Here is an 11,190-nt window from a genome sequence, read left to right on the forward strand (position 1 = left end):
CTCAAGTTGACCCTGCAGTGACCCCTCTCCCCCGGCCCAGGGACCTCCCTGACGGTGCTCAACGGGCCCGTCCTGGCCCTGGATGCAGACCTGGACGTCTACGCTGTGGTGACCTACCAGCTGCTGGGCGCCCAGAGCGGGCTCTTTGATATTGACAACAGCACTGGTGAGGCCTCTGCACACGCCCCCAGCTCTCCCAGCCCAGCTCCAAGTCTTCCTTGTACCGGCCTCCACCACTTGATCTAGGGTCTCCTTTCTCAGTGCTGGGTCCAGGCTCTCCAGAGGGACCCTGTTCCTCACAGCCCCCATCTTACAGCTGGATTAGGCCACCCAGGGGCCAGCGAGGAAGAACCAGGAAGAGGCTTGGGGTCAACAGAAGTGACCTGCTGACACATAAACTCAGCCTCAGTAGAGAGCCCCCAAAACCCACTCCTCCTTGTCTCCTCCCCCGCTGGAGGATGGGGCCCCTAGTCTCCCAGAGGAAGCAACCACCCTCGAACCAGACTCAAAACTCCTCTGTTGCGTCAGTCTGGACCTGGCCAATTTGGTGACAGGAGACAAGGAGGGATGTGCTGGCACCTCTCTCAGCAGAGCTGCTCAACCCTCCAGCCTGAGGCACTCATCTCAGGCAGAACTCTGGAGAATTGCCAAGGACACCTGGGGAGGGGACCTCCCTAAACGTTGGTCGTTGAACCTTGGAGGAAGAAAGTCATTGTGTTGCTTTCTTTGCTCCTCTTTCATCTCTGTCCCCATCACGCCTTACCTTTTTCTGTCCCCCCTGGGTTGGCTCTTGCCCGGTTTCTCCACCACATCTCTTATCCTTTGTATCTCCCTGGCCGGTGGTGCTGGGTACCAGGTGTGGTGACAGTGAGGTCAGGTATCGTCATTGACCGGGAGGCCTTCTCACCCCCCGTCCTGGAGCTGCTGCTGCTGGCTGAGGACATCGGGCTGCTCAATGGCACCGCTGACCTGCTCGTCACCATCCTGGATGACAATGACAACTGGCCCACCTTTAGCCCTGCCGCTGTCACCGTCCACCTGCTGGAGAACTGCCCACCAGGTAGGCGGGGGTCAGGCCCCAGCCTCCAGACGGGAGCTGGTCGTGTGTGGGGATTGCAGCCTCACAGTTTGGAGGCAGAAGTCGCCTCCAGCGGGGAGAAGGATGGGCAGCAGGGTGGGCGGAGAGGGGGTCAGGAGACCCACATCCCCCTCCCTTCCTTTCTCAGACCTACAGTGTCTTGTGAACAAAACAAAATTGTTAAGATATGTTCCCTCTGTGTCCCTGTATGGAAAGACTGATTGTTTCAAAGTCAAAATAGGATTAACATGATTTCCATCAAAATCAAATATGATTTGGGAGATAAGTTTGATTCTAAAGAACATTTTGAAAAATAAGTGTAATAAAGCTAGATTTGTCTTACCAGGTGTTACAACATATTACCAGTATTTAAAACCACATGATATGAACACAAGACTCTGAGACAAAGTAGCCCAGCAACAGTGATGGGTAAATTAAGAAATGTAACATTATGTCATAAAGGAAATGATAAAACCAGTAGTGAAAACTGTTCAGTGTGCAAAACATTTGTTCATATTTAGTGTAGATTCTCATCCCATGTCAGACACCAGAAATAAACCCAAAGACACCCTAAGGAAAATATAAAAGAGTATAAAACGTTAAAAAATAAGAGAAGACACTTCAGGTGAATATTTGTCTGCTTTAAAGATAAGGTTCTAAGCATTTAAGAAACAGGAAAACATAAAAAAGGGAAAAATATTAAGTTCTGGTACATATGAACCATTTCAACTTCTTTACATCATATAACCAGTATCAAAAGGTGAACTAAAAACTGAGAAAAAAAGATATTTATCACAAGTTATTATAATTATATAGTTTGTATAAATTGACCAAAAATAGGCAAAGGACAAAAACTGACACTTTGCAGAAGAGAAGATACAACTAATCATTGAATTATTAAAAAATTGTTCAGTCTCAAATGATCAAAATAAATAGGACAAAATCAAAATAAATAAGGAAAATAAAATAGGACACCATTTTTGTAGAAAATTGCAGATGAAAAAATGCATAAAAGATGGATGCTTATTTGCAAAATAGAATTAGACTCACAGACTTTGAAAACAAATTTATGGTTACCAAAAGAAGCTGGGGGTGGAGGCATAAATTAGGAGCTTTGGATTAACAGATACACACAACTATGTATAAAACACATAAACAATAAGGACCTGCTATATAGCACTGGGAACTATATTTAATGTTCCTGCAATAACCTATAATATAAAAGAATATATATTATATATATATAACTGGATCACTTCGCTGTACATCTGAAACTAGTACAACATTGTAAATCAACTATACTTCAATTAAAAATAAATACATTTTAAAATATATAACAAAATAACAAAGATAGGTGCTAGCAAGGCTATTGTGGGAAGAGGCCCTTGTGACCCCCAAGGAAAGTATCTTGGTGGGATGTTTTTATATAAAAGGTAACTGTCAGCTGCTCCCCATTCCCACCCCCACAGGATTCTCAGTCCTTCAGATCACAGCCACGGATGAGGACAGTGGCCTCAATGGGGAGCTGATCTACCGAATAGAAGCTGGGGCTCAGGACCGCTTCCTCATCCACCCAGTCAGCGGCATCGTCCGCGTCGGCAATGCCACCATCGACAGGGAGGAGCAGGAGTCGTATAGGCTGACAGTAGTGGCCACCGACCGGGGCACCGTCCCTCTCTCGGGCACAGCCATCATCACTGTCCTTATCGATGACATCAATGACTCCCGCCCCGAGTTCCTCAACCCCATCCAGACGGTGAGCGTGCTGGAGTCAGCTGAGCCAGGCACTGTCATTGCCAACGTCACCGCTATTGACCGTGACCTCAATCCTGAGCTGGAGTACCACATCATTGACATTGTGGCCAAGGACGACACTGACCGCCTGGTGCCTGACCAGGAGGATGCCTTTGCCGTGAATATCAACACAGGTACAAAGGCCTGCTCCCCTCCGGCCCTCCTCCGGACTCCCTGCCCAGTCTCCTGGTTCTCTGCTTTCTCCCTTACCCCCCTTGCTGCTCCCTCTCTCTGACCCTCCCTACCCATCAGCTGCTCCTTCCTCCTCTCCTCTCCCTCCTACTGACACCACATCCTTCCCTCTCTTTGCCATCTCTCCCCTGGCTCTTTCCCTCTCTCCCTTCTCTTCTTCCTTCCCCCTTGACCAGCTCCCTAATTATCTTACTCTACCAGTATTGTATGAGTGTGCCCATCTCACCACACTTGTGATAGCGTTAAATATTATAGGAAAATTGCATTTTTTAATATGCATTTCTTTAATAACTGAGTGGCTGAACACTTTCTTCATATGTATCCAGGCCATTTAACTTCTTTCTAAGTTTCACACACACACACACACACACACACACACACACATATATATGTACACACACATATATATTTCTATGTTATATGTGTATATATGTATACCCTTAATGATTTTCTTACACTATCACAAACCAAAGGGAAACTGTGGCTTATCTTTCACAATTTTTGCAGCTTATAACTTTGACTTTAATTTTATTATTTTTCTTAAAGTTCAGCATTTTTGCCTCTGAGGGGAGTTAAGGAGGAGACATGGGACTAACTTATAGATATACTTCTTGGATGGCCCAGAGAAGTGACAGAAAAACTAACATGGCTATGACAAAATGCTAAAAATCATTGTTACTCAGAGAAATGCATAGTAAAACAGCAATGAGATATTGGTTTTCCATACGTGATCAGCAGACATTAGGATGCTGGACAGCATTGAGTATTGGTGACAATATGGGGACATCATACACTACTGTAGGAATTTTGACTAATTTCCTATCTAGAGAGCAATCCAGCAATACCCAATGACCCAGCAATTCTGCTCCTAGATATATGTCCCAAGGAGGTTCTCGGGTTGATAATGAAACTGTTTGAGGATGTTCACTGCAGTGTTATTGGTGACAGGAGCTTGAGGGCAACCAAGGCATCCATCCCTGGGATACTGGAGAGTAAAATGTGGTGGGTGCACGTCATGGGACACCAGGCAGCTTAGAAGCAATAGACTAGGCTCACACAGAGAAACGTGAGGTGGGGGCAAGGAGCCTTAAAATCAAGTACTTACTGAAAATGATAAGAAACAGAATGGGTTATATACATATATATACGTGTGTGTGTGTGTATACTCAAATCCCATTGCATAAATATAAAATACATACACAAAAACAATACATGATTTTCAGGAACACTTTCAATGAATACACTTGAATACATTGCCCAAGGGGAGGAGAGAAGGGGAGAGGAGTGTGAGAACAGAAGGGAAAAGATACATACATAAAACAAGAGTAATGCCAGTGACCATCATGTGCAAACAACTACAGAGTAGATTAAATCAATATGCCTCTGAGGCCCAAAGGGAAAAAGAAGACAGGAAAACCAGGAGCCACTAGGAGGAATTAGATGACTTAGTCCTGAGTCAGGTTGCAACGTTCCCACTGCAGTGGTTTCTCAGGACCATGGAGAGCTGCCCCATGCCCCTGCCCAGCTTTATGCATACTGTTGCCTCTACCATTTTTTCCTGTTCTCTCTCCAACTGACTCTCTTCTCTCTGTTTTCCTTTCCAGTGTCTTCTCTGCCCCTCTTTCTCATGCTTTCCTCCTCCCTTGCTCACCTCTCTCTTTCTTGTTAGAGCCTCAGCCCGCTGGGTGCTCCTCTCTACTAGGCTCCCCCTTTCTCCCCTAGCTTCCCACCCCTCTGCCTCTTCCCATCCACCCCATCCCTCCCAAATCTCCTGCCCTGGTCAGCTCTGAGCCCTTCAGTCCCCTATGCCCTGCTCTGCTCCATCCCCTCTGCACCCTGAACTAACTGGTGTTAACCCTCTTCTCTCTTCCTCATGGCTGGCAGGCCCACAGGTTTGAGCTCTGTTTCTCTGTCACTTCCCACCTCATCTCTTCTCTGCTTCACCCCATCGCCTTCCTCCATACCCACCGCACCCCCACCACCCTTCCCATCCTGTGGGACCTGGGCCAAGGCCGTGGCCCAGCCTTTGCAGACTGAATGCAGCCACCCTCTCCCCATCCTCGCTCCCCAGCCTCGGGGACGGGGAGCGAGAGTAGGAAGAGGAGGAGGAGGAGGAGGCAGCGGCCCAGGGTAAGTGACTGCCCCACCATGGGGGACCCGAGGAGGACAGGAGTTCAGCAGGGGGAGTCTGCCAAGGGGGAAGGGAGTCCCAGACACCCCAGTACCTGAGAGGGAGCTGGGAAAGAGAGGAGGTTTCACCCTAGGATGAGGCCAATGGGAGGAAGAGCCAGCAGGCCCTCACACTGGCAGGAAGAACAGAGCCAGGCCTGAGATCGGCAAAACTGTCTGTCCAGTTCAAGCCCAAACTTCTGGAGGGCTCCTCTGTGAATCAGGAGCAGGCTAGGGCTTAGGGGCAATGGGTAGGAGGGAAGGAAACAGCTCTTTGTTGTACAGGTCCTTTCTCAGGCGGCCATGCCATGCCCCACAACCCCGTTATCATGACAAGGGGGTGGGCCTTACTGTCCAACTGTGCCACTGCTTGCTGTCCCTTCCAGGGACCCCCATCAGGGATTTTCAATGCAGCTTATAACTTTGACCATTTTTAACCATAAGTTTAATGGTTCAGTATATTCATGTGTTGTGGAATACAAGGTGCTTTTTTTTTTCGGCCATGCAATGTGGCTTGTGGGCTCTTAGTTCCCAAAGCAGGGATCGAACCCAGGCCTTCGGCAGTGAACACATGGAGTCCTAACCACTGGACCACCAGGAAATTCCAACAAGCATTTTTTTAAACAAGCAATTACATAGCGCTTTCTATGTGCCAAGCCCTGTTCTAATCCCTTTACAAGTACATTAAATTCATTTAATTGTTATAATCTGCCAAATAGCCCTCTGTGGTAGGTACAGTAATCGTCCTCATCTCACAAATGAGGACAAAGGGATACAGAGAGGTTAGATAACTGCTGGGCTGGCGAGCGCTGAGTGAGGGGCAGAGCGACATGCCCCAGCTTGCAGGAGCTGTGGTCTCATCCAGCCAGAGGAGATGGCAAGTCCCAGGTCCACTGGGGCCCACTGCCCGTGGTGGGGATTGGGAGGGTTGGCCAGGAGCACCCCTGGGAGGCCCAGATTTTAGGGGGTTCCCCTGGGGCTGAACCTGACTTGGTCTGGTCTACAGGGTCTGTAATGGTGAAATCCCCTCTGAACCGGGAGCTGGTTGCCACCTATGAGGTCACTCTCTCTGTGATTGACAATGCCAGCGACCTACCAGAGCGCTCCGTCAGTGTGCCAAATGGTAAGGCCTCTCCCACATGGTCCCATAGAGAGGCAGGCCTGGTCCTGGGGGCAAGCAGCGGACCAGCTTGTTGCCAGCAGTCAGGCTGCATGAGGAGGGGTGGCGGCTGGGGAAGGTGGCAGCTACAGCTGTTAGGCAGAGCTGTTAGGCAGAGCTCAGCAGTGGCGGATCCAGAAGCCCAGAGATGTGTGTCTTGAACTCTAAGCCTCAGAGTAGGAAGGAGGCATGGTAGACGCTGGAAGGGGACTGAGGAAAGGATGGGTTGATAGAGACTTAGGTCGGAATCCCATTGTCAGAACTGGTAACCAGGGTATAGCTGGGATGTGAGACAGGACCTTCAGATCTGCTAAGAAGCCACATGGTCAGGCCAGAGGCAGCAAAGAGCAAGGCAAATCTGTGAAGCCACAGACACCACAGCGGAGAAGAGAAGGGCATGCAGGCTGCCTTCTGTGGCTGGGCACAGGCTGTCCTGCCTGCGGCATGAGCCAGGAGGGGCTGCTAGAGGCACTGAATCTTGCCAGGCAGGGAGCGTGGAGGGGGATTTATGGATGGCGTGGCCTCTGCCATGAGGCAGAGACAGCTGGAGTCGGGGAGATACTGGCTGGGGCTTGGCAGATACTGGCTGCTTATCTTTATAGCCCAGAAGCCCTAGTTTTCAGGAAGGGTGGACCTAGTCATCTGCTACTTGTCCCAGGCTCAGAGAACAAAGGGCCCAGGCTGGTTATACAGAGGGAACAAGTCAGAGGGAAACAAAAGGTCGAATCATGGAAAAGGGTCTTACAGATCATCCGAGTTCTGTCTCCTGGGACAAGTTAGGAAACTGCACAACAGTGATGGCCAGGGCTTCCACCAAGGTTACCAGTCAGTTGGCAGAACCCAAGCCCCTCTCCCTATGGAAGAGTGAGCGACCTGACCAGAGTCAGCGGGCACAGACCACTACCCAAGGCTAGGGCCGAGCTTCAGGGAGCCCCGGGAGGTCTGTAAGATGCTGCCGTCCTCTCCGGGCTCGGCTGAGACTTAGGAAGGCCTGACCCAGCCACACCAGGCCTCTCATGCCACTCTCACCTGCTACCTCCACCCCAGCCAAACTGACGGTCAACATCCTGGACGTCAATGACAACACACCCCAGTTCAAGCCCTTCGGGATCACCTACTACACAGAGCGGATCCTGGAGGGGGCCACCCCAGGCACCACGCTCATCGCTGTGGCAGCTGTGGATCCCGACAAGGGTCTCAATGGGCTGATCACCTATTCCCTGCTGAACCTGATGCCCCCGGGCTATGTCCAGCTGGAAGACTCCTCGGCAGGTAGGTGGGAAGGTCTGCCAGAGGAAGTCTGGGGAATATCTGTCTGTGTCTGCTTAGCCTCCCAGAGGGGCCAGGATCACTTCTCACCCTCCAGTTGAGGTCCCACAATGACCCCTCAGCGGGTGGGACCAGGGCCGACGTGGTTAACATTCTAGTCACCCCTGCATGCCTGGTCTGGAAGCGTGGATGGGGTGCCTCGCTCCCGCTTAGAACGGAAGCCCCTTCAGCATCTGCTGGAACCTGGAATAATCCCTCACCCTCTCTACCACTCAAGCTCCACAATTCGTATCACTCAGGGGACAAGCAGGCCGAGAGAAGTGTCCCAGAGGAGGTCCTCGACTTGTTTTTGTACATCCCCCCCCCAACTTTTTTTTAACGATTCCCTTTTTCTTTTTTTGACTGCACTGGGTCTTGGTTGGTGTACATGGGCTTTCTCCAGTTGCAGGGCATGGGCTCAGTAGTTGCAGTGCTAAGGCTTCTCATTGCAGTGGCTTTCTTTAGGGCACAGGCCCTAAGTATGCCTCAGTAGCTGTGGTGCATAGGCTCAGTTGCTCCACAGCATATGGAATCTTAACAGACCCATATCCCCTGCCTTTGGCAGGGATTCAACCCATATCCCCTGCATAGGCAGGCGATTTCTTAACCACTGGACCATCAGGGAAGTCCCTTTCTGCCTTGTGAAAAGCTTTCTTGCCCTTCCAGTGAGGAGAAGAGCTAGACACCATTTCTTCTCGGCCCTCTGGCCAGCCGCTGGGCAGTGACGCCTAGCCACCCTTCTCCCTCAGTGGACCCCTTGTGCTCATCCTCAGAGCCCCAGATCCTTCTCTTCCCACTTCAGAGAGCTTCCACGAGTGAGGGGTGGCCAGGATGGCGGTGAGAGTCTCTGTGTCTTAGGGAAGGTCATTGCCAACCGGACAGTGGACTATGAGGAAGTGCACTGGCTCAACTTCACCGTGAGGGCCTCAGACAATGGGTCCCCACCCCGGGCAGCTGAGATCCCTGTCTACCTGGAGATTGTGGACATCAATGACAACAACCCCATCTTTGACCAGCTGTCCTACCAGGTGGGTGACCAGGCCCGCACACTGGGTCTGGGACCCATGCCCATTCCTTGGGACCTTTGGGCATCTTCTGTTCCCACCCTGGCGGCCTTCAAGTCCCGTGGGAATGACCATCCATGAGTAGCTTGATGCTCTGGGCTGTCTGCATCAGTGAGTTTCTTGGGCAAGGGCAGAGACTCTAGACTGACCATGGCCCATGCTTTCTCTCTGCCCACTGGGCTCCAGGAAGCTGTCTTTGAGGATGTTCCTGTGGGCACAGTCATCCTGACGGTCACTGCTACTGATGCTGACTCAGGCAACTTCGCCCTCATTGAGTATAGCCTTGTGGATGGTGAGGGCAAGTTTGCCATCAGCCCCACCACAGTAAGTGGGCAATGGAGGGCCTGGGTTTGGGGAATGGGAAGTGGGAAGGGCCCAGGGTCATAGGCTGAGAAGCCACCAAAAGTATTGCAGTCACCCCTCTGTTTCTGGGTCCTGCCACCTGGGCATCTACAGAGGTCTTCCAGTCAAGTTGGCAAGCACTGTTCTCAGAGTCCCAGATATCCTTAGACTGCAGCCTTTCTGTCCCGGTAGACCTGGAAGGAAGTAGGGCAGTCTTTTGGAAGTTGCCTCTTGTGGGACAGAATCTGAGATTTGTCTTCACCAGACTAGAAGACTTAATTCAAGTCCATGAGTCTGCTTTTTGAAACTGCCCAAGAGAGGCATAGGAAGCTCTGTAGACAGTGAGCACAGTAGCTGAGCACCTACTGTATACATGGCCCTACTCTCAGTGCTGGGAGAGGGAAGAAGTGCCCACCACTCAGCCCTCATGTTCCCATGAGTCTCAGACTTGTGGGAATGCAGAAGCTCAAGATTTTGAATGTCGGCAAATTGGTTCAAATGTGCCGTTTCAGTACAAGGAGGGAGGGAGAGAGCCCTGTGGCCTGGGGCTGGCTGGCCAGGCAGAGCCTTCCCCACTTGTGAGGCTGAAGCTGGACTTTCCCTCCCACTGCCCTCCCACATCCCCCTGCGCTCTGCCCTTTCAGCCGGGTTTCTCTCCCTCCTCTCGGTGTGAACAATAAGACATACTCCCAGCCTGGTGCTATGACTGTGAATACTTGTGGGGCATTACCTGGTACCTGGCCAGGTAGTGAGCTCCAGCCTGGGCTGTTTATCCCACCTCCAGGTAGACTCTGGAGTGGTGAAGGCAAGAAGAGCCACTAGGACAAGAGCTCCACGGGGCCGGGGCTGGTGTCTCTTCAGTGCTGTATCTCCAGAGCCCTGAACAGTGTCGGCACTTAGCAGATGCTCAATAAATATCTGCCGAACTGATGAAGGACCTGACTCCACCCTCCCCCTCCTAGGGTGACATCTACGTGCTGTCCTCTCTGGACCGGGAGAAGAAGGACCACTATATCCTGACTGCCTTGGCCAAAGACAACCCTGGGGATGTGGCCAGCAACCGTCGAGAAAATTCGGTGCAGGTGAGGGACCTTGGTGTGGACACTAAGGATGTGGTTGTGGAGGCAGCAGGCAAAGCCTTTACAGGATGGGTGCTGCAGGGCAGAAGCAGGGCCACCTTGGCCCCTGAGAGCTGTGGTGGTGGGAGGGAGAAGCAGGAGTATCGCCGGGGTTCACAGTGGCTGTGGCTTAGGGAGACAGGGGCTCTGCAGGAGAAACTGCCGTGTCAGAGCCCTACTAAGGCAGCTAAACATACATGCAAGTAAGAGTCAGTTTCTCAGTCATTTCCAACTCTGTGATCCCATGGACTGTAGCCTGCCAAGCTCCTCTATCCATGGGATTCTCCAGGCAACAATACTGGAGTGGGTTGCCATTTCCTCCTCCAGGGGATCTTCTGACCCAGAAATCAAACCCAGGTCTCCTGCATTGCAGACAAATTCGTTACCATCTGAGCCATTAGGGAAGCCCACACATACCTGGGTGTAAACCAGATAAAGCCTGGGCTCTACATGGCCCAGTGTCTCCATGGTGTCCCATTGAAAGAAACACAGTCCAGCAACCAAACATAATTATAAAGCATTTATATTTATTTAATGTCTCAGAGAACATGAATGAGGAATCGAATTCATAACCCCATTCCCAGGCCAGGTCTAGCATCCACACAGTTGCTCTGGGGAGGCCAGCATCCCACCTTCGCTCTGTCCCCATTTCGATCCAGAGTCCTCCTCAAGACTCTGCTTTCTTTTCTTTCTCTCTGTTCTTTCTGGCCTTTCCAGTCCTGTCTTTCTGTATTCAGTTCTTCCACTTCTCAGTAGTAACCTAACCATCCAAAGAAAAGTCTCCTGAAAGGTGGGGAGATAAGAAGCTGGGTTGGCAAAGAAAAATTCTCCTTAGCAGATAGGGGGCAGGGCTGGGAGCACTCACACATCCTGTCGTTCTCGCCTGTCACTTAGGCAGGCGCTGTGGTGGGGAGAACACAGTATGTGCAGTCAGGAGTCTACACTAGCTGAGCGCACTGCGTGTAA

The 11,190-nt window shown here is 51.0% G+C and overlaps 1 protein-coding gene across 1 annotated transcript in view; it reads left to right on the top strand.

The window, feature by feature from the left end:
* The window catches only part of CDH23 (cadherin-related 23), a 409,549-nt gene that overhangs the window by 385,877 nt on the left and 12,482 nt on the right, over positions 1 to 11,190 (top strand). The window contains exons 46-53 of the mRNA XM_010852241.1: positions 41 to 166; positions 857 to 1,060; positions 2,548 to 3,006; positions 6,240 to 6,356; positions 7,440 to 7,664; positions 8,559 to 8,728; positions 8,951 to 9,088; positions 10,069 to 10,188. Of these exons, the coding sequence (XP_010850543.1) occupies positions 41 to 166; positions 857 to 1,060; positions 2,548 to 3,006; positions 6,240 to 6,356; positions 7,440 to 7,664; positions 8,559 to 8,728; positions 8,951 to 9,088; positions 10,069 to 10,188 (1,559 nt within the window). The remainder of the gene's footprint in view (positions 1 to 40; positions 167 to 856; positions 1,061 to 2,547; positions 3,007 to 6,239; positions 6,357 to 7,439; positions 7,665 to 8,558; positions 8,729 to 8,950; positions 9,089 to 10,068; positions 10,189 to 11,190) is intronic.

This window comes from Bison bison, unplaced genomic scaffold (genome assembly GCF_000754665.1).
Source record: "Bison bison bison isolate TAMUID 2011002044 unplaced genomic scaffold, Bison_UMD1.0 scf7180017864309, whole genome shotgun sequence".
NCBI lineage: Eukaryota > Metazoa > Chordata > Mammalia > Artiodactyla > Bovidae > Bison > Bison bison.